Source organism: Sapajus apella, unplaced genomic scaffold (genome assembly GCF_009761245.1).
Source record: "Sapajus apella isolate SASKATOON/1434 unplaced genomic scaffold, GSC_monkey_1.0 scaffold73, whole genome shotgun sequence".
NCBI lineage: Eukaryota > Metazoa > Chordata > Mammalia > Primates > Cebidae > Sapajus > Sapajus apella.
The window spans coordinates 889,998-914,958 of NW_022437013.1; the positions used below are offsets into that span (position 1 = coordinate 889,998).

Here is a 24,961-nt window from a genome sequence, read left to right on the forward strand (position 1 = left end):
GGGATTACAGGAGTGAGCCACTGCGCCTGGCCTCTAAATGAATCTTTTTTAAAAAGAAAGAATAGTAAAGAAACACAGAAGAAACTAATAAAAAATCAATATATGTAAACTACAGTATATTGTTTAAATGGTTTAAAAACTTCATTAAAAATGAAATACTTTCAGATTATCTTAAGAAATAACTATATGCTGTTTATAAATGAATTACTTAAAAATATAGAGACAGAGACAGTTTAAAAAATATTAAATGTTACGCTATGGAAACACTAACTGAAAGAAAGCTGATATGTCAGACAAAGTAGATCTTAGGGCCAAAAGTAGTAGGAGAGATAAAGAGGGATATTTCATAACTATAAAAGTGTCAATTCTATGGGATGATATAATCTTATTTATTAAAGACACCAAGTAGCATAACCTTAAAATTTATAAAGTAAATGTTAAAAAAAACTACAAGGAAAGATGAACAAATCCATGATGATTGTCACAGATTTTAACACAACCCTTGCAGTAACTAGAAAATACACATAGAAAATTTATAAAACACATATTCTGTTACAATATCTATCAACATCAGAATATATATTCTTTTGAGGTAGACGTAGAACATTTATCATGGTAAACAGCATGCTGGGCCAAAGGGCAATGACAATAAAAGTCAAATGATGGAAACATATAGTGTATATATCCTGGCCATTTTGGCATTAATTACAATTCAATAAGAAGGATACCTTGAAAATTTCCCGATGTCTGAAAATTAAACTACAGTTTTCCAAATAATCCAAGGATTATAAAAGGGAATTAGTAAATATTTTGAGCTGAAATTTAAATGCATGTCAATAGTTATGAGATACTAAAGTAGATTTTACAGAAAAATTTATAGATTTAAAAGTGTATATTAGAAATTAAGTAAGGCCCAGAGTCACTGATTTAAATTTTTTCCTTAAGAAGTTAAAAGGCCGGGCGCGGTGGCTTACATCTGTAATCCCAGCACTTTGGGAAGGCAAGGCGGGCGGATCATGAGGTCAAGAGATTGAGACCATCCTGGCCAACATGGTGAAACCCCGTCTCTACTAAAAATACAAAAAAAAAATAGCTGGGCGTGGTGGCGTGTGCCTATAGTCACAGCTACTCGGGAGGCTGAGGCAGGAGAATTGCTTGAACCCGGGAGGCGGAGGTTGCAGTGAGGCGAGGTTGCGCCATTACACTCCAGCCTGGCGCCTGGTGACGGAGTGAGACTCTGTCTCAAAAAAAAAAAAAAAAAAAAAAAAAAAGAAGTTGATAAAGAGAAAATGAAACCCAAAGTAAGTAGGAAGAAGGAAATAATAAAGGTAAAACTAGATGTCAATGGCATAGAAAATGGACGAACAATGGAGAAAATTGATGACTCCAAAAGTTATTTCTTGGGGGAGTTAAAAAAATTTATAAACTTTTAGTAAACTAAACACAAAAGGAGAAAACAGAGATAACCATTCTCAGGGTGAAAGAGGAAGTCACTACACATTATACAGACATTAAAAGGATGGTAATTACACCATTTCATGACAATAAATTAGAAACTTTAGATGAAATGGATAATTATTTGACGATTACAATTTACCAAAACTAACATACAAAAAAGAAAATATTAATATTGCCATTCATGTTGAAGCAATTGAATCTATAATTAAGAACCTTTACACCTATGTGCACATGCATGCAAACACACACACAAACACACACACTCACAGACACAAACAACCCTGCAGGCTCAGATAGCTACAGTATCAAATGATTACCTTCATTAATTCTTCCAAACATTTTAAAATAAAAAGATGCAAACTTTACACAAATCTAGAAGGCAGGGCAAATGGAACATTTTCAAACTCATTTTATGAGGCTTGCATACCCTGATATCAAAACTAGACAAGGACACCACTAAAGAAAGTAAAATGACAAGGAAAATCTCTCATCAGAATGGATTAAAACATCCTAACTCAAATATAAAAAAATAATTCAATGATATAGAAAAAGAAGCCCATTACAAAGTGGAATTTATTTCAAGAATGCAAGATATAATTCAAAACTGTACACAATTTACCATGCTAACACAATAAATGAAGAAAGAAATCCTATCATCATCATCTCAGTAGATGCAGAACAAAGGATTTGGAAAAGTTACACATATTTATGATAGAAAAGACACAAAATATGTAGAATAAAAGGGAACTTAATCTGATGAAAGGCATTTTACAAAACTTTCAACTAACAAATATTATTCTTAATGTTGAAATACTGAGCAGTTTTCCACTCAGAAAAAGGAAAAAGATGTCTATTACTTCCACTTGTATTAAACACTATTTTTTAAGTCCTACCAGTGCAATTAAGCAAGAACAATTAATTAAAAAAATTTTAAGATAGAAGAAAATGAAATAGATCTGTCTTCATTCATAAGTGACACCACTGGGTATGTAGAAAATTCTAATGAATCTGTTAACAAACCCCAAGAAATGTTAAGTAAATGTGAAAATGTCAAATGTATTTTGTGTTTATATGCTAGCAGCAACCAAGTGGAAATATTTACAATAGCATCCTAGGAAATAAAATACCTAGTGATAAATCTAACAAAGGTGTGGAAGAACTCTAAATTGAATACAACATAACAGAGTGTTAAAGAAGGCCTAAGTAAATAGTAGATTATTTACATGTACATATCCATATGTACATGGATTAGAAGCCATAGTAGTATTAAGACAAATTCTCACTTAGCTGACTTATAGATTTAATGCAATACCATTTTTAAAACAACAGCACTTTTTGTTTTTGGGATTAACAAGCTAATTTTAGTTTTATATGAAAATGACAGAAGAGCAGAAGATCAAACACCGCATGTTCTCACTCATAGGCAGGTGTTGAACAATGAGAACACATGGACACAGGGAGGGGAGCACTACACACTGGGGTCAGTTGGGGGGAAATAGGGGAGGGACGGTGGGGGGTGGGGAGTTGGGGAGATATAGCAAGGGGAGAGATGCCAGATGCAGGTGATGGGGAGGAAGGCAGCAAATCACACTGCCACGTGTGTACCTATGCAACAATTTTGCATGTTCTTCACATGTACCCCAAAACCTAAAATGCAATAAAATAAATGGGGGAAAAAAAAAAGAAAATGAAAAGGCCTTCGGCTAGCCTGGAAAATTTTGAAGAAGAACACAGCTGACAGACTTACTCCACTAGATAGCAAGACTTAGTATAAAGCTACAGTAATTAGGACATTGTAATACTAGTACGGGGACAGAATATTAGATGAATGTAACACAGCTTATAGCCCAGTAGAAACAACATACATAAGGTAACCTAGCCTATGAGAATGACCCCATTCTAATTCGGTGGGCAAGAATAATCTTTCCAATAAATGATGCTGAGTCGACTGAATATCTATATGGGGCAAAAAAATCAATCTCTAACTCACATCAGACATATAAATTAAGTTGAGATGGCTCCTAGACTTAAAAATGTGAAAGCTAAGATTATTAAGCTCTTAAGAAAAGACAAACAAAAACAAAAACAGAGGAGGTTATCTTCTTGAATATTCTCTTGAACTCTGGATAGGAATACTTTTTGTAAACCAGATACAAAAATCACTGGGCATTAAAGAAAACACTGACGAATTGAACTTTAAGTGAGTTTAAGGCCATGCACAGATTGGGAAAAAATATTTTCAGTATACATATATGACAAAGGACTCATATCTAGGCTATACAAAAAACACTAGAAGTCAATAAAAAATTAAATTGAAAATAGGCAAATAGTAGAAAAGATACATCATAAAAGAGGATGTCTGTCAAAATGCTTAATAACCATAACAAAAAATGCTCAGCATTATGAGTCAGTAGGGAATTAAAGATAAATACTAAGACTAGATGTCAGTATATACTTACCAGAACACTATTATTAGGACCAGGGTTTGGCAAACTATGGTTCATGTCCCAAATCTGGTCTGTAGCCTATTTTATATGGAACATGAGCTAAGAATTATTCTATATTATTCTATATTTTCCAGGGGTTGTTAAAAATATATCCGACAGAGATCATATGTGGCCCACAAAATCTAAAATGTTTATTATTTGGCCCTTAAAGAAAAAGTCTGTAGGCCCCTGATTAAGACTGACAATGCTAATTTTAGGAAAATATTTTTTTCTTACATGTCTTACATTTCTGTCATCGCTTATATTGTTGATGATTTTGTGAATTGATATAAACAGTTTTGAACAATCTTTGATGTATATACTTAAGGAGTCTGATTCTCAGATTTCTCTTTTGGATATATTCACAACAGAAATGAATGCTTCTACTCAACAAAAAACATGGACACTCACGTTCATTGCAGTTTTATTAGTAATAGCTAAACTCTGAAAACAAAGTGTTTATCAACAATCTTGCATGTTCGTCACATGTACCCCAAAACCTACAATGCAATAAAATAAATGGAAAAAAAAATTGACAGAGAAAAAAAAAGAGTTTTGTGGATGGAAAACAAAAAATTTGCAAGTTTGTGCTATGTGTAAAAAGCATATTTTCTACTTCAAAAAAAAAAGGTAAATTCATTTTTCTATACTTATACAATGAAACACTATATGACAATGAAAAAAAATCCCTGATAAATGTAACATCCTGGGTAAATACTGACCTAATATTCATTGAAAGAAGTTGGACTCAAAAGAGCACATAAAATTGTGCCTATTATTTGCTTCCATTTATATGATGTTCAAAAATAAGCAAAACCAAACTGTGGTAAGAGAAGTCAGAATAGTGGTTACCCATGGGGGATTACTGACAGAAAAGGTGGAACAGATAGTCCTCCAGATATTTGGAAAGTTCTATATTTTTTCTGGGTGTTCATTACAGAGGTGTAGATATTTGCAAAAATTTGTCAAGCTATATATATATAAGGCTTGTGAGCTTTATTGTGTATGTTATACTGAATGATTTTCAAGGTTTAAAATTCATAGATAACCCTAAATTCTACTTACAGATAGTTAAGGTTAGAACTACTGAACTACGGTGAAAATGATATTTAGAATGTTGCTAAAAGATGAGACACAAAAGATACTCTGAGGTCACGGGTTGATTTTGTGAACCATGGCTATTAATGAGTCATGAAAGTGAACAAAATTCCTTTAGGCAGTACCTTATTGGGTGTCTAAATCACTAAATCATGAATATTGTAGAGCATTGTATGCAGCAACACAAAATGGGCCTGGTTAAGGGAAAGGGTGAGCCAACATGCAAAAGTAGGATGATTAGGAAAGTCAATAAGGCATCAAAGAAGAAAGAGAGAAAACAGCATTTGAAGGAATTCTCTGAATAATTAGGCATGGAGATTTGGAGAAGAACTTTCAGTTCCTGTTGTCCTGGGTTTACTCCCAACACTTAAGGAAGTGAAGATGTGCTTTCTGTATGTTGAGAAGTATCTCTTTAAGAGAGAGAATAGAAGGAATGTGGGTGCATAAATGAGTAACAATAGAGGCCTAAACTAAGAAAGCAACTAAAAGAATGAGAGACTAGAATATAGGAGATACACTAAAAATAGGTTGTGGTGATTGGCTATGGGGGAGAAAGAGAAGGTATCTAAAATGATTCTCAGGTTTCTCTTTAGATAAATGGGAAATGTTATTGCTCATCACTAGAGAAACAAACATGCAGGATTAGGAAGAATATGGAGATAGTAGAAAAGTGATGAATACAATCTTGAAGAATGGCACTTGAGATGTGTCCAACAGGTCCCTACACAGCTCAAGCTATAGATCTGAATATAATCTGGACAGAAATAAATAGAAATATTTATTTAAGAGTCATTGGTAGATAGATATTAATTATCTGTGGATGATGCAAGCCAGGAAAGTATATAAGCAATTGGAAAGAACAGAATCCTAGGAAAGAAGAGGGATAAAGTAGAAAATGAAGAAAATGAACTGGAGCAGATGGAGAGATAGGAGAAAAGGAAACCAAAGGAAAATTGTCATAGCTAGCAAAGAAACAGAGAATTATGGAGAAAACATCATTGACTATATCAAATGCCACAAAAGGAGCTAGAATTGGAAACCTCGTTTTTTGTTTGTTTTTTTTTTTTTTTTAAATTTATTTGTTTAACTTTAGGTGCATACTATATCTGGCATTTCTCCCCATGTTATCCCTCCCTACCCTCCCCTCTCTCCCCTAACCCCCATAACTGCCCCCAGTGTGTGATGCTCCTCTCCCTGAGCCCACATGTTCTCATTGTTTAACTCCCACCTGTGAGTGAGAACATACGGTGTTTGGCTTTCTGTTCTTGTATAAGTTTGCTGAGAATGATGGCTTCCAGATTAATCCAAGTCCCTACAAAGGACACGAACTCATCGTTTTTCATGGCTGCATAGTATTCCATGGTATATATGTACCATATTTTCTTTGTCCAGTCTACCATTGATGGGCATTTGTGTTGGTTCCAGGTCTTTGCTATTGTACACAGGGCTGCAATGAACGTTCATGTGCATGTGTCTTTATAGTTCTTTGGGTATATGCCCAATAATGGGATTGCTGGGTCAAATGGAATTTCTATTTCTAGATCCTTGAGAAATCGCCATACTGTCTTCCACAGTGGTTGAACTAATGTACACTCCCACCAACTGTGAAAGAGTGTTCCTATTTCTCCATATCCGCTCCAGCATCTATTGTTTCCAGATTTTTTAATGATTGCCATTCTAACTGGTATGAGATGATATCTCAATGTGGTTTTGATTTGCATTTCTCTAATGACCAGAGAAACCTAGTTTTTAAAGTGTGTTCCATAAACATTTATGTATCTCTGAAACATTTTCAATGTTTTAATGAAGCCAAAAGTATTTCTATAGAAATATTAATAGGTTATTTGCTGTTTTCCTTGTGTTTACAATTTTACCGATAATGCCAATGTAATGGTGGGTGAAACTGCTGGTGCCTTGGCATGAATCAAGCAAGAGACACAAAACTGTATAAGAAGTTATCATATTCTTTATCACTATGTAGTTTTTGGGGGAAAAATCAGTTTTACTTAAGAATATCCTTCATGAAGTAGTAAAAATTATTAATTTTATTAAGTTTCAACATGAGGGTATACATCTTCTTAAGAACCTATGTTAGAAAATGGAAGCATAGGAAGAACGTATCTTCTGCATACTAATACAAAATGGTTGCTTTGAGAAAAAGTACCTATGCAATTGTTAGAGTTGCAAAATAAACTAGCCATGTATTTTTTTATAGACTAACATCTTTACTTGAAAGAGTGACTGCCAGACACACTAGAGTTATTCAGACTTGGGTATTTGGCAGCTACTTTCTCAATAATGGATGACTTGAGCCTGTCAAGCAAAAAACAGATGCTATTTGCTGCCAATGATAAAATCTGAGGTTTCAAGTGAATAGTGTAATTCTTGAAAAATGTCTATTCATCCCTGGGAGCTTGAACTTTCCTAATAGCTTAAGATTTTTCCATTAAGATTGATGAAGATTATCAATGTATGTGTATAGTGAAATATACCAACATTGAGAAAATATGCATAACTCGGTGAACCAATTATTTTCTTAATGACCTATGCCTGATGTTACAATATAAATCATGGGTAAAATATCCATTTGAAGATACATTAATGGATTTTAATGCAACATTATATAAAGAAAGTCAGATACTTGGTTTCTGATTGTACATTGCCACAGAAGAAACTACTACTTGCTGAGTTTTAGTGCGCTGACAAACAAGAATGACAACAATTATCTGAACACATTATTAAAATACTTTCCTCTAGAAAAGCTACCTATCTTTGTGAGGATATGTATTTTCTTCACATAATTCAACCATAGCAACTTGTTGCAATAAATTAGGTGAAAAAACAGAGATGAGAATCTAGCTATCTTCTATTAAGTCAGAAGATTAAAGAATCTTGAAAAACTGTAAAACATTTCTCTATTGATTAGTGACATTAAGCATTTTCTTCATATGTTTCTTGGTCATTTGTATGCCTTCTTTTGAAAAATGTTTGTTCATGTTTGTTCCCCGCTTTTTAATGGGATTATTTCTCTTTTGTTGTTGTTGTTGAGTTGTTTAAATTCCTTATAGACTGGATTTTAGTCCCTTGTTGGATGCATAGTTTGCAAATATTTTCTCTCATTCTGCAGGTTATCTGTTCACTCTGTGGATTATTTATTTTCCGCACAGGAGCTTTTTAGTTTAAATCCTATTTGTCTACTATTGTTTTTGTCGTTTGTGTTTTGATGTCTTAGTCATGAATTATTTGCTGAGGCCAATGTCCAGCAGAGTTTTTTCCTAGGTTTTCTTCTAGCGTTTTTGTAGTTTCAGATCTTAGACTTCAGTCTTGTATCCATCTTGTGTTAATTTTTGTATATGGTGAGAGAGATGAGAAATTACTTAATGGGTACATCATACATTTTCTGAGTGATGGTTAACGCTAAAAGCCCAGGCTTCACCACTACACTCTGTATCCATGTTACAAGCTGCACTTGTGCCCCTTAAATTTACACAAACTGAAAAAAGAAAAAACTGTAAAACAATGTGACTCTTCTTGCTGATTTTGTTTTGGAAAATATAGCTGTTTTTCATAGAGCTAATTAGTTACATTAACATATAATGGGTTTATTATTGTTATTTTAAATAAATTTAGACAAAAATAATTAAAAATTTCAATTTTAATTTCAAAGACATTAAATACTGATAGATATAACTCATATAAACACAAACTCTTTGGAATCCTCAATAATGTTTGAGTATAAAAAGATCATGAGACCAAAAGTTTGAGAATTCATAAATTAAACAATTATGTAGTCATTAGTGAATACATAGAAGACAGATTTGATCATGTGGTAAAGCTAAAAAATAAACTGATTATTATGACATACATTATAAATGTTGATAAGGAAGACATGAGAGTGACATATAAGTTTGGTTATAAAGTCTGGGAGACAGAGTGGCCACCACCTAAATTAGTATATAGATTAGAGAAAGCATTTTTAAAATTCAGTTGTTCACTTTTTCTTAAACTTAGAATTATAAATCTAAGGAGATCCCTATAAAATATCCAGCCTTTTGGAGTAGAACAACATAAGGTAATGCTAAAATTAATATGGAAAGTTAAACTTTCAATAATGTCTACACAAGCTCTGAAAAATGACTAATGAATAGGGACTAACAATATCAGATAATAACATTTATGTAATAACATTTAAAATTAAAAGTGTGAAATTGTGAAATTGGCATTTGATTAGACAGAGCAGTGGAATAGAATGTAAACTTCAGAAATAGGGCCAGGTATATAAGAATATTTAATATGCTATAAAGATGGCATCTCAAATCACAGGACAGATGGACTTTTTAAATAAATGGCATGAGACAATGGAAGAATTAGTTTGAAGAGACTAAAATTGAATGTGTATGTCACAACAGACAAGAATAAACTCCAAATGTATCAGAGGTCTAAATGTAGAAAAATGTAGAAATATGGGTGATTTATTGTCCCATCTGAGTTAGGGCAAAGATTTGTTGCTATTACTCTCAACATAAAAAGGAAATCTGATTGATAAGATGAACTACATGAAAATAAAATAATTTTGCAAGGCAAAATACCATAACTATATCAAATGGCACACAGAAAATGTTTTCATTTATAACATGTAAAATGGTTAGTGTCTATAATTTAGAAAGAGCTATTAAAATTAAGAAATAAAAATGTTAAAAAATGAGCAGAAGAACACTGAAAAACCTATTTAGCAATGGTACTTAAGTGGTTTTCATACATTTAATCATATGAACTTCAGTCACATAAAATGGTTACAAATCGAAACTACACAGAGGTAACATTTCTTGCTTATGGGATTTGCAAAATTTAAAAAGTTTGAAAATAAACTTCATTAGCAACATTTTGGGGAAGCAGAGGCTTTCTTGCATTGCTGGTGGGAATGCAAAATGGTTCAACCCCTAACTACATATATCCCTTCATCAATGAACTCCACCTCTAAGAATTTATTTAGAAGATAAATTCTGAATACATTTGATCAAGAATTTGTTTAAAAGATAAACTTCCAATAATACGAAACACAGACATGCACACACACACACACACACACACACACACACACACACACACAATTATTCCAAGTAGAATTATTGGTTGCTTCCAAATATTGGAAACAACTTACATGACTATACAAAGAAGATTGGGTAAATAAAGTGTATCTACACAATCCATTACTAGTGAGTGTAAAAAAAAAAATAGAATGAATTTAGCTTTCAATTGGAGTATTTAGGCCATTTACATGATAAAGTTAGGTGTATATCTATCATCTTATTATCAGTTGATAGAGTGATTCCCAGGACATAATACCAAATGAAAGAACAAACCAGAACAAAACATTAATTTGTATATGGCATTTTATCTTTTATTTAAAAAAGGAAAAATAACAATATGTGTATTTGTGTATAATCATCTTTTTGTAAAAATAAACTCAAGAATTCTAGAAATGAATGAGTGGGTTAACCAAGGAATAGAAGAGTAAGTGACTCTTTTCTGAGTATGTTATTTGCATAGTTTTAACTGTTGGAGCATCATATTAAGGTTTTACATATTAAAAATAAAGTCAAGAAGGTTGGGGATACATGCAAAAATAAAACAAAATCTTTAAATGTGAACAATGGGTATCAGAACCACAGAGAAAAAAAATTCAAACTAATTCTAGCATTTTGAACAATGCTTTGACTATATGCTGTTGGTGGAAAACATTCTGATGATAAAATGACAATGAAATTTTAAACATAGCATTTCATTTATTGGTAGCAGTATGGGTATAGAAATACTGACATTAATTTGTTGTGTTGTAGGATATAGAAAATATGAATAATAATTATATCAATTGTTTTGGGACAAAGTTACTCACTGTGAGAAAATGAGGAAAAATAAAGAATTGGAAAGTAGCAAAAGAATCCTGTGTTCTTGGATTGAGATTAAAGGTATTGATATATAGGCAATGATTTCCTATTAGCAAGGAGCATACTGAGCTTCCATTGCAGAAATACACCAAATTGTAAAGACCATCGACACTATGAAGAAACTGCATCAACTAGCAGGCAAAACAACCAGCTAGTGTCAAAATGGCAGGATCAAATTCATGCATGACAGTATTAACCTTAAATGTAAATGGACTAAATGCCCCAATCAAAGGAGACAGACTGGCAAAGTGGATAAAGAGTCAAGACCCATCAGTGTGCTATATTCAGGAGATACATCTCATGTGCAAAGACACACATAGGCTCAAAATAAAGGGATGGAGGAAGATTTACCAAGGAAATGGAGACGAAAAACAAGCATGGGTTGCAATCCTAGTCTCTGATAAAACAGACTTTAAACAAACAAAAATCGAAGGAGAAAAAAAAAGGGCATTACATAATGGTAAAGGAAACAATGCAACAAGAAGAGCTAACTATCCTAAATATATATGCATCCAATACAGAAGCACCAAGATACATAAAGGAAATTCTTAATGACCTACAAAGAGACTTAGACTCCCACACAATAATAGTGGAAGACTTTAACACTTTAACACCCCACTGTCAATATTAGATGGATCAATGAGACAGAAAATTAACAAGGATATCCAGGACTTGAGCTCGGTTCTGTACGAAGTGGACCTAATAGACATCTACAGAGCTCTGTACCCCAAATCCAGAGAAATACATTCTTCTCAGCACTACATCACACTTACTCTAAAATTGACCACATAATTGGAAGCAAATCACTCCTCAGCAAATGCAAAAGAATGGAAATCATAACAAACAGTCTCTCAGACCACTGTGCAATCAAATTAGAATTCAGGATTGAGAAACTTACTCAAAACCACAAAACTGCATGGAAACTGAACAACAAATGACTACTGGATAAATAATGAAATGAAGGCAGAAATAAAGATGTTCTTCAAAACCAATGAGAATGAAGACACAACATACCAGAATCTTTGGGACACATTTAAAGCAGTATCTAAAGGGAAATTTATAGCACTAAATACCCACAAGAGAAATGAGGAAAGATCTAAAATCGACAACTTAATGTCATGATGAAAAGAGCTAGAGGAGCAGGATTAAACAAAATCAAAAGCTAGCAGAAGACAGGAAATGACTAAGATCAGAGCAGAACTGAAGGACAGACACAAAAAACCCTTCAAAAAATCAATGAATCCAGAAGATGTTTTTTTGAAAAGATCAATAAAATAGACTGCTAGCCAGACTAATAAAGAAGAAAAGAGAGAAGAATCAAATAGATGCAATAAAAAATGATAAAGGGGATATTACCATCAATCCCACAGAAACACAAACTACCATCAAAGAATACTACAAACACCTCTATGCAAATAAACCCCAATAAATCTAGAAGATATGGTTAGATTACTGGATGCTTATACTCTCCCAAGGCTAAACCAGGAAGAAGTTGAATCCCTGAATAGACCAATAACATGGTCTGAAATGAGGCAGCAATTAATAGCCTATCAACCAAAAAAAGTCCAGGACCAGACAGGTTTACAGCTGAATTCTACCAGATGTACAGAGAGGGACTGCCACCATTTCTTCTGAAACTATTCCAAACAATACAAAAAGAGGGAATCCTCTCTAACTCATTTTATGAGACCAACATCATCCTGATACCAAAACCTGGAAAAGATACAACTAAAAAAGAAAATTTCAGGCCAATATCCATGATGAACATTAATGTGAAAATCCTCAATAAAATACTCACAAACCAAATCCAACAGCACACCCAAAAGTTTATCCATCATGATCAGGTCAGCTTCATCCCTGGGATACAAGGCTGGTTCAACATATGCAAATCCATAAACGTAATCCATCACATAAACAGAACCAAAGACAAAAACCACATGATTCTCTCAACAGATGCAGAGAAGGCCTTTGACAAAATTCAACAGCCCTTTATGCTAAATACTCTTAATAAACTAGGTATCGATAGAACGTATCTCAAAATAATAAGAGTTATTTATGACAAACCCACAGCCAATACCACACAGAATGGGCAAAAACTGGAAGCATTCCCTTTGAAAACTGGCACAAGACAAGGATGTCCTCTCTCACCACTCCTTTTCAACATAGTATTGAAAGTTCTGGCCAGGGCAATAAGTCAAGAAAAAGAAATAAAGCGTATTCAATTAGAAAAAGAGGAAGTTAAATTGTCTCTATCTGCAGACCACATGATTGTATAGTTAGAAGAACCCATTGTCTCAGCCCAAAATCTTCTTAAGCTGATAAGCAACTTCAGCAAAGTCTTAGGATACAAAAGGAGTTCTTAGAAAAATATGAGACAATTTGAGCATCAAAATAATTAAGGGCAATAATGAATCATATATCTTGAACTCCCAACCTCAGGTGATCCGCCCACCTTAGCCTCCAAAGTGCTTGGATTACAGGCGTGAGCCACTGCACCTGGGCATGAATCATGTATCTTACACTGAATAAAAAGAATCGAGGAGTCCCTACCAACATGAACTAATAAATAACAAAGACTTGGAGGGAAAACCCTTCCTTACATTAAAGTGCCAACAAATAAAGGAAAAAAGAATGATAAAGTGAGAAAAATTATCATTGTATCACCTTAGCAATAAATAGTTTAGGGAAGAATCATCAATGGATTTGAAATCCATTAGGTCAAAGTTTGGAAACAATTTCTTAATTTCCAAATATATGAAGATTTTTCTACTATTTAGAAGTTATTTTTACCTCTTTTGAATTTCAAAAAAAAAATTTATCATTCTAACCCTTTAAAATGTAATGAGGAATTACTTTATGGATAAACATGTGGCCAATTTTGATAAATATTTCTTGTGCAATGATGGGAATATGTATTCTTCACTTGTTAGTGAGTTCAAGTTTGTTAATTGTTTTCATACAATTGCTGAGAAGGATGTGCTAAGATGTATGCCATGATTGTAGACTTGTCTATCTGGCCCTGAAGTTCTGTCCTCTTTTACTTTATATTGTACATACTATGCACATTACATATGTGTGTATATATATATATATAGTATATATATTATTATGTACGTGCAAAATTATTATGTTGTCTTCTAGATGTATTGAATCTTTCATCATTAAGTGATCTTTCTCTAGAGTATTTGTTTTATGGTGAAAATCTATTTTGACAAATATTAATATAGCTACACAGTCTTTCTCTTGGATAGTGTTTGGATGGAGGAATGTTTTTGTTTTTATCCTTTTACTTTCCTTATGCTTTATATACGCCACTTGTAACATATAGTTCTCTTATTTTTTTGAGAGCCCATATGACATTCTTAGAATACTTAGTAATTGCTATAATTAGGGATACGTTTGGTTTTAATTCTGCCATTTAGTTTGTGTTTTATATTTTTCTATCTTTTATTACCTCCTTTGGGATTTATTTTATTATTTCATTTTATCTTTTATTTGTAGAGACAGGGTCTCACTCTCTCACCAAGGCTGAAGTATTGTGGCATGATCATAGCTCACTGCAGCCTCAAAATGCCTAAGTTCAAGTGATCCTCCCACCTCAACCTTCTGAGTAGCTAGGACTACAGGCACATGCCACTATACCCAGATAATTTTTATTATTTTATAGTAATCTTCTGTAAAATCAGAAATTAAACATTCATTTCTGTTCTATTAGTGGTTCTATTAGTGGTTATCCTTGAATATACAAGTCATGCTTTATTCATCAAAGCATAATATTAAATGCCATTTTTATATTTATCCTGGACAATGAAAGCAGCTTCCCTTCAATGCTTTTTACTTATGTGCTATTGTCTTATGTATTTTAATTCCTGAAATATTCTGAGCCCCAGAGACATTGTTATTGGTTTCTACAGTCAATATTTATTTATATTTAACCACACATTTACCATTTCACTGCTCTTAATTGCTTCCTGCATTTCCAACCTTCCACCTGTTGCCATTTCCCTTTGCTCTAAGAACAAACTTTGGTACTTCCTTAAGTAGAAATCTGCTGTTGGTATGTTCTCAGTTTTTTTTTTTTCTCTGATAATGTCTTTATTTCACCTTAATCCATTAGGTAATAATTTTGCTGAATATATAAATCTAGTTTAGCATCCTGTTTTTTTTTCAGTGCATTGACACTATACACCAACATCTTCTGGCTTTCATTATTGATGTTTAGAAAGCATTCATTCGTCTTATCATTGCAATGTTTTTTCTTTTTTTCTTCAACATCCTTATGATGGTTCTAGATGTTCATTTTTTTATTCATTTTTCTTGAGATTTGGTGAGCTCTTAAATGTAAGAATGTCTTTCATCAATTCTGAAAGCCATTAGTTTTCATATATTGCTTTTCTGCCATTCTTCTCTCTCCTTGTGGAACTTTCTTCATTTTATACTATTTTCTGTTTTCTATCATTCAATTTTCCATGCTTTATTCATTATAACTTCTTCTTACTAGTCTCCAACAATTCTCTCTTTAGCCATGTCTACTCTGCCAAGGAGTTCTTAGGTGTTTATTTTTTTAAAATTAATTAATTTCTGTGCATGCATGGCAGTCTCACTCTGTTGCCCAGGCTGGAATGTATTGGCATGATCTCAGCTCACTGCAGCCTTGGCCTCTGGGGGTCAAGTGATCCTCCCACCTCAACCTCCCAAGTAGCTGGGATTACACGTTTGTGCTACCATGCCTGGCTAATTTTTGTATTTTTAGTAGAGATGGGGTTTTGTCATGTTGTCCTGGCTTGTCTCAAACTCCTGGCCTCAAGTGATCCCCCTGCAACGTCCTCCCAAAGTGCTGGGATTACAGGTGTGAACCACTGTACCTGGCCATTCATTTTTCATATTATGCTTAAGCTCCATATTTTCTAGGTGTTTCTTGAATCTTAATGTCATTGTTTATAGTTTGCACTTTCTTGCTGAAGTGTTTAAGATCAGCACGTAATTTCCATGTGCTCATTGGAATAATTATTTAAAGTCTATGTCTGATAACTCAATTATTTGAAGTGTTTGTAGGTTTATTTCAATTATTTTTTTATTGTCCTATATCTGGTTCATGTTGCATTGTCTCTTCACATATCTGCTTATCATTGTATTTCAGCGACAGCATTTGAAAATTATTGAAAGAACTAAGTTGAAACCTAGGATGATGGTTTTTTGTGTGTGTATGTCCCCAAATTAGAATCCTGAACAATATGAAATCATCTAAATCCAATTTTAGGGCCCAAGGTTTCTCTCATTTACATAGATGACTTGAACCAGGGCTGAATTCCATATCTACGGTGATTTAATCTTGGTCTATCCTCATTCCTAGTGTCTGGTTCTTTGGGATCCCAGAATTAAATTCAGGTTGGTTGGCCCTTGCCAGACTCCGTATTCCTACTTTAGCCCTTTGCTTATGAGACTGAAATGATCATCCCCACCTGTCAGTCACATCTTCATCTTCAGGTTTATAATGCATCATTGGGAAAAGTGAACCAGAAGTCATAATAATTTTTCTTGGATTTTTGTCTTTTTCTGGATCTTAGCCCATAGTAATTTCTATTTCATTAGCTTCTCAGGGATTTTAGTATTTTATCCATGTGTTTAATTGTCTTTAGCACAAGAGTCATTGCAAATTACTCAGTCTGTCATTACTAGAAGCTGATGCACCAATATTTATCTGTGTATTTCTTTTGAAAGCACCATAAAAGCTGGCATCTTTTTAGATGAACTCTTTGGGATTGGCTGGGGCAAAATCTGTGAACCCTTGAATTTATAAGTCGAACTGTTATGTAACTTCTTTTTTTCTTTTGGGACAAGCTTCATGACTGTTTATTCAAAGGTGTCTGTGCTATCAATAAACCCAGAGTCAAAATATTTAGTGAAGATTAAATAGAGGTCTTGATCCTGTTGCATGCTTTACCGGAATCTTTTACAAAAATATAAATTTGAAGAAAAATTATTTAATAGGACATAAGTTTAACTCCAACTAGAACGGAAAAAAAAAGGATTGTAAAACCCCTAAATTCCAATTGGTTAAATTTCTTGGCTTTAATATTAGCACTATGAATACCTCAAATATAAGCAATAGATGATCATTTCTTTCCCTTTAAACTCCTATAAGTCTTTAAAGAAATGAATAACTTTTTTCTTTTGTATACCCAGAATTCAAGAAGACAATTAAAACTGAGGGAAAATTGTACATTTTAGGTCTCATAGCAAAATAAATTTAGATGTATTTACTTCATCAAGATTTAGATTGCATTATTAATTTTTCTACTGAAAAAGATAAGAATTTAGAATAAAAATACTAAAGTTAATATTCTGGGATACATGTAACTTTTCAATGTAAGATTGAAATGTTATATTTTTTAAAATTCAGACTTTAATTTTGGCTTTATATTTTTCTCATCTTCAAAGCATTTAAAATATTTCAAATATTTTGTATCTGTGTTGCAGAATTCATTGGCATACTAAGGCATAAAATAATTTAGCAGCATAAAGGGAAACTTTATATTTACATATTCATACACATTACATTCATTTCATTATTGTTAACCTAAATATCAGATAAATAGGTTAAGAATAATTACTAAATAGAAGAACCCGATCAAACGCAAATGTTACCAGTCGACGTCTGTACGTTGTTCACAGTACATAATCCGAAAGTATTGAGCATAGCCGCTGCAATTCTAACGGCCAAAAGTTTTATTTACCTATAGAAATTGCCCAAACAATAGCAATCTTCATGATGGCCTTAGTCCGCGAATTGAAACGGCTATGCTCAATAGGATTACGTATTGCTACATACCGATCCAGCGATATAGCGCAGAGGTGCATGATGGACGCTGTTGAAAATAAAACATCTAAAGAAATCCAGACGGGGCACAAATACCTAGGTAGTGGCCAGACATAATCTGAAAGAGAACAGAGAGAAGACAAGAACATGTCATCCAAACTGTACTGACTATAGTCTTAAATATTAGTCAGCTTATATTTTCCTCACACAATCTAAACCTTTTCAAGAAAGTGAAATTTAGGAAGCATTATTTTCCGTAGTGATGATGATGATCATGATAATGATACCTTCGGTGTGACATACATTTTATTGAGGTAAAATTTACACGACATAAAATTAATCTCTTTAGAGTGTACAATTCAATGGCATCTAGTACATTCACAGTATTGCACAATCAGCACCTGTCTCTAGTTCAAAAACATTTCATCACTCCAAAAGAAAACTGCATACCCATTAAGCAGATACGCCCCATTCTCCCCTCAACCATCCCCTGCCAACCTCTAATATGCTTTCTATCTTTATGGATTTAACTAATTTGGATATTCCATATAAATAGAATCATACAATTTGTGACTTTTTGTGTCTGGCTTCTTTCACCTGGCAAATGTTTTTGAGGTTTATCTATTTCGTAGCATGTATCAATACTTAATTCTTTTTTGTGGCTGATGCTATTATCAATTGAGGTTTCTTTGGAAGCTGTTGTAAATAGAATTGTTTTCTTAAATTCTTTCATGGACTGTTCATCGCTGTGCATATAACTACAAATGTCCTGCAACTTGGCTGAATTCATTTATTAGATCTATGTTTTGTGTTGATTCTTTGGGATTTTCCATATATAAGATCATGTCTTCTGCAAACATAAATAATTTTATTTCTTCTTTTCAAATTTTCCTCTTCTTTTTATTTCCTTTCTTTGACTAATTGCTCTACATAGAATGTTCAGTACCATGATAAATAGAAGTAATGAAGGTGGGCATTCTGTTTTTTTTCCCTGATCTTAGAGGAAAATCAGCCTTTCACTATTGGCTTGGTTTTGTTCTTGTTTTTTATAAATGCCTGTGAAGGAAGTGTTCTTTTATTTCTAGTTTGTTGAAAATTTTTTATCATAAAAAAAGATGGATTTTTTGCAAATTTTTTTCTGCATCAATTGACATAGTCTTGTGGTTTGTATACTTTTATTCTATTAATGTGATACATTACATTGATTAGTTTTTGTATGTTAAATACCTCTTGCATCCCTGAGATAAGTCCCATTTAATAATGGGTATATAATATGGTGCTGAATTTCATTTTATTTTATTGAGGACTTTTGCATTCATATTAATAAGCAATACTAGTCTGTAGTTTTCTTGTAATATCTAGCTGGCTTTGATATTAGGATGATGCTGGTCTAATAGAATATATTACAAAATGTTCCTCATTTTCTATTTTTAGAAAAGTTTGAGAAAAATTGGTATTAATTTTTTTAATGTTTGGTGAAATTCAAAAGCAAAACTATGTCATCTTGAGCTTTTATTGTTGAAAGGTTTTTGATTAGAGTCAATATCGTTACTTGTTGTAGGTCTCTTCAGATTCTCTGTTTCTTCTTGAGTCACTTTTGGTAGTCTGTGTGTTTTTAGGAATTTTTCCATTTCATCTAATTATTTAATTTACTGGAGTATAATTGATCATTGTCTTGTTTTATAACCCATTTATTTATTTATTTATTTATTTATTTATTTATTTATTTATTTATTTTGAGATAGGGTCTTGCTTCATTTTCCAGGCTAGTTTGCAGTGGTGCAACAATGGCTCACCGCAGTGTCAACCTCCTGGGCTCAAGCAATTCTCCTAACTAAGCTTCCTGAGTAGCTGGGGCTACAGATATGTGGAACCATACCTGGCTTGGTTTTAAGTTTTTTTTGTAGAGATGGGTTTTCACCATGTTGCCTTGGCTGGTCTTGAACACATGGGCTCAAGCAATCCTCTCACCTTGGCCTCCCAAAGTGCTAGAATTACAGGCATGAGCTACCACACCAGGAGGATTGGCCAGCCAATCCTTTTACTTTCTGTAAGGTTAGTAGTAATGTCCCCACTTTCATTTGTGATTTCAGTAATTTGTGCCTTCTCTTTTTCCCTAAGTCTGTCTAGCTAAAGATCTGTCAACTTTTTTGATCTTTTCCGAAAAAGAAAAACTTTTGATTTTATTGTCTTTATTTTTTTCCTATTCTCTATTTTGTTTATTTCTGATTTAATCTTCATCATTTCAGTTCTTTTGTGAGTTTGGGTTAAACTTGCTCTTCTTTTTTAGTTTTTTAATGTATAAAGTTAGGTCATTAATTTGAGTTCTTTTTATTTTTAAATGTAGCCATTTATAGGTATAAATTTCCCTCTGAGCACAGCTTTTAATGCATACCATAACTTTTGGTATATTAAGTTTATATTCTGCCATTTTGAGAATGGCATAATAAAAACTTAATTGAAAATGGCAGAATAAAAACTTAATATACCAAAAATGGTGGTATATTTTTAAATTTAATTTGTAATTTCTTCTTTCACTTATTGTTTGTTTAATTTTTGCAAATTTGCAAATTTGTCAGTTTTCTTTCTGCTGCTGACTTCAACTTTGAAGAATATTTTTGATGTATTAGGATACCTTGAATAATAATAATATTTTAAACATATTGAGGTTTGTTTCGTGGTCAAACATATGATCTATCCCAGAGAATGTTCCATGTGCACATGAGAAAAAATGTATCTCTTGTTGTTGTTAGATGGAATGTTCTATATCTGTCTGTTAGAATTAGTTGTTTTATAGTGTTCAAGTCCTCTAATTTTCTCATTGATTTTCTACCTCATTCTGTGCATTATTGAAAATTGAGTATTCATATCTCAAAATACTATTATAGATCTATCTTTTTCTCCCTTTAATTCTTTTATTTTTCACTTCCTGTAACTGTCGGGTTCTGATGTTAGGTACATGTATGTTTATACATATATGTTTTTGATGGTTTGAAATCAATAGATGATGTTCTTTGTCTTTGTCTTTCACAACAACTTTCTTCTTAAGTTCTATTTTGTCTGACAAGTTTAGCCACTTCAACTCTCTTTTGGTTACTATTTGCATGGAATATCTTTTTCCATCTTTTCACATTCAACATACATGTGTCCTTATGTCTACAGTCAGTCTTTAATTTAAAGCATATAATTGGATTATCTATTTTTATCCATTTTGCTAGTGTCTGCCTTTTAACTGGAAAATATACTTCCTTCACATTTAAAGTAATTACAGTAAAAAAATATACTTGCACCATTTTATCTATAACATATACTATCATTTTTTCTGTCACTGCCTTCATTTGTGATTAACTGATATTTTTGTGATTAACTGACTTTTTTGTAAGAATTATCTTCTTGTCTCATTCTCTTTGTATTGTTTAAATTTTTTACTTTGATTAAGCTGGGGGTTGTAATTATAATCTTTCATGGCAATCAAGTTTTAATTATAGATACTTAGTTTCAATACTATACAAAGAATTTGTTTCTTTACATCTTCATCATTTTTTGTGTTGTTATTGTCACAAATCACATTTTTTACACATTTGGTGCTCACTAATATAGATTTATATTTATTACTTTATGTGCTTACCTTTTAAATGAAATAGAAAATCAAAGCAGGCATAATAAACCCATATTACAATCCCACTGGATTTTATATTTGCTTTGTAGCTACTTTTGTTTTTTTTATTTCTTTATATGCCTTCAAGGTACTTTTTGGTGTCCTTTCATTTTATCCTGATGGACTCCCTTTAGCATTTTTTTTTTAGAGTAGGTCCACTGGTAATTAACTACCTCTGATATTTTGTTTCTGTTTTTGCTTTTTTTTTTTTTTCCAGGGAGTGTTTTCTCTATTTTCTGAAGGACAGCTTTGCCAAATTTAAGGCATTTATTTGATAACTTTTTCTTTCAGCACTTTAAATATGTCATCTCACTGCTTTCTGGCCTCCATGATTTCTGAAGAGAAATTCACTGTTAATCTTGTTGAAGATACTTTGTATGTGATCAGATGCTTATCTCTTGCCGCTTTTAAGATTCTCTCTTTGTCTTTCAAGAGTTTGATTATACTCTTCCTTGGTTTGGATCTTTTGGAATAATTGTTGCTTAGAGTTCATTGAACTTCCTAGATTTATAGTCATGTCTTTCTTCAAAGTTGGAAAGTTTGTGGCCATTATTTCCTTAAATATTTTTTCTGATCCTTTTTATCTCTAATCTCCTGGAAATCCCATTATGCATATATCAGTACATTTGATAGTGTCTCAAAGGTCCCTTAGGCATTGTTCATTTTTCTTTATTATTTTCTTTTTATGCTCCTTGCACTGGATAATCACAACTGACCTATCTTCATATTCTGTGATTATTTCTTCTGTCTGCTAAATTCTGCTATTGATTAATTCCTGTGAATTTTTCATTTCAGTTATTATAATTGTTAGCCCCCATATTTCTATTTTTTTTTTTTACAATTTTATCTCTTTAATTATATTCTCTGTTCCTTGAGACATTGTTCTTCTGGTTTGCATTAGTTCTTACTCCATGGTTTCCTTCAGCTCTTTGAGCACATTTGAGATAGTTGATTTAAAGTCTTTGTCTATTAAGTCCAATGCTTAGGCTTCCTCATGATCAGTTTCTGTTTTGTTTTCTGAAAATAGGTCATACTTTCAAGATTATTCGTATGCTTTTTAATCTTGGTAAAACTTGGACATCTTAATATTACGATGTGGCAGCTCTGTAAATCCAATTTCCCTCCCTTCCTGAAGTTAATTTTTGCTACTTGCTGTGGGTTGATTTTGTTTGCCTGTCTAGCGATTTTTCAAAACTAGTTTTGTAAACTCTATTTTCTTTTACCTTGGTCTTCTGTGGCAGCTGAAATCAGCATCCTGTTAGTTTGGTGGTTACCCAGCACGTTTACAGAGGCTTCTTAAATACCAGTTGACAAATAAAAAAAAAAAAAAAAGAATAATTGCTTTCTTACTTTTTGTAGGTTGGCTCTGTTTGAGACCTTCCTTCAATGCTTAATGAGGTTGTTATGCCTTCAATGCTTAACTCTGCTTTAGCCTCAACTTTATGATTGAGCAGAATCTCAGAGGCTGAAGGACAGCCCAGCTATAGGTGAAAGAATAGTGTCTTTCCAAGCTATTTCTAAGAATTCTGGCATCCTTAGGCGTGTCATGTGTGGCTTTTTTCATTCTCTGTTATATTTGACTGACTTAAAAATAAAGTTTTCTTTTCCAACATGTCTCCATTCCCAACCTCTTTCTTCCCAGGCCATTCAACCTGTTTCTTGTTTGTGTGGTCTAGTGTTACTTGTCCTAGTCTGCTGCAAACAGTGCTTCTGCCTTTTAATACTTCTGGCGAACTCCAACCAGAACATCATCTAAGCCCTGGAAATGCTCTGAGTGAGGCAACACAAAGGCAAGTTATTGTCCCAGTCCTTCAGGGAGCCATCAGAGAAGTATGAAAAAACAAGTACATTTCTTTGAGGATGTATTTCTTTGGCACTAGCAATATGCATCAGGAATGCAGGCTTTCATCTTCAAATTAGCTGCATATCTGTAAATGGAATATGGTGGCAGGTTGCTTAAAATGCTACAGAGCTCTCTCACTGCAAAGCAGTGGGTTTCTTCTTTATTTAGCATTCACTTGTTTGTTTTAGTTTTTTGGTTAGAAATTTGAGTTTCATATTAGTTGATTCTGACAACTGTTTCCAGGTCATTTTACTGCTCTTGTGGAGAGACAGAACACTAAACTTTCCTCTCACATAAATTGCTTTTATGTTACCTATTTATTCCTTAATTTACCCTATGTTAGCTATTTGTTTTCTATGTGCCAAACATTTTGTTAGATACTAGAAGAAAAGATTAATAAGTGACAGAACTCTTGTTATTTTTACTTCTAACAGTTACCAGCTGAATTACTGTTGCCATTTTGATGATAGTCTTTGGTGTGCCATAAAGTCTGGATTTGAGCTGGTGCCAGAATTAGCAGAACATTCCAAGTAAATTGTATTTGACATTGATGTTCCAACTTGAAAAGTTGAGATCTGAGTTATATTTAATAGTGGTAAAGCTTCCACACTGGAGCAGTATTAAAAGTTTAAAGTTTTTGTAATGACATTGGCACATAGAATCTAGCAACTGAATCAGGAAAAAAAAAACAACTTTTAAATGTGCTGTTGGTGAATTGTTTTATGATGTATCATATTCTAGTCTGTTAGACTTGTGAGAATTATCTTAGATACTGGGCTTTTCTCCTATGCAACCTTAGTAGGTGTGACTACCTTACAGGATAAATAAACAATTCACAATCTTGTTTTCTTAGGGAAGTAAGGAAAAGAAAGGTGAAGTGTGGTTGTTAAAATATTCTGGAAGTTTCGTTGACCAGCATCCTTTCTTTGGGCATTTTTGGTTTCTTCCAGAATGGGCTGATGGATATGTCAAGATACAGACTGATCAACTGGTGCTTCATTCTTGATAATAAAGAAGCAGTGACCAAATCCCTCTGCTTTGAATGTGAACATTATTGCCCATTAGTAAGAGATTTTGTACAACTCATTATTCTTTTATTTTGAAGTTCTATTGTTTCTGTAATACTCTTGTTTAGGTTGGTAATATTCTCAACCTTCACCAGTATATAACGTGTTCTTAGATGTCTATTAAAGGCAGTAAAATAGCCGTTTTTCATTTTTCCATTATAAATTGTGCTGCTTCAATCTATATGAATTATTCATACATATTTGGATAATAAAATTTTCTTAGATTAACCATTAGAATTCATATTTATGATGCTTGGTATGTGCTGAGCTTCATGAGTCTGTAAACTTATTGCTTTCACCAAATTTGAGGAATTTTCAGTCCTTATTTTTGCAAATAGTTTTTGTTTCCATTTTCCCTCTCATTCCCTGGGTATGTTAGGGCATTTGCTATTGTTTCAGATTCCTGAGAGTCTGTTCTTTTCCTCCTCAATATGTTTCTCTCTGATCTTAGTTTCGGATGATTTCTATAGATCTATCTTCAAATCTATCTTCTACCTATCACTGGCTACTTTTTCTGTCATCTCCATTACTCTGTTAAGCTCATCCAGGATAATTTTATATTTCACATGTCATATTTTAGCTC

At 32.9% G+C, this 24,961-nt stretch overlaps 1 protein-coding gene across 2 annotated transcripts in view; it reads right to left on the minus strand.

The window, feature by feature from the left end:
- Positions 1-24,961, minus strand: part of HTR2C (5-hydroxytryptamine receptor 2C) — a 282,832-nt gene that overhangs the window by 57,448 nt on the left and 200,423 nt on the right. The window contains exon 5 of one of the 2 annotated variants that reach the window (XM_032250774.1): positions 17,728-17,928. In XM_032250774.1, the coding sequence (XP_032106665.1) occupies positions 17,728-17,928 (201 nt within the window). The remainder of the gene's footprint in view (positions 1-17,727; positions 17,929-24,961) is intronic. The other variant, XM_032250775.1, reaches the window with a different exon arrangement.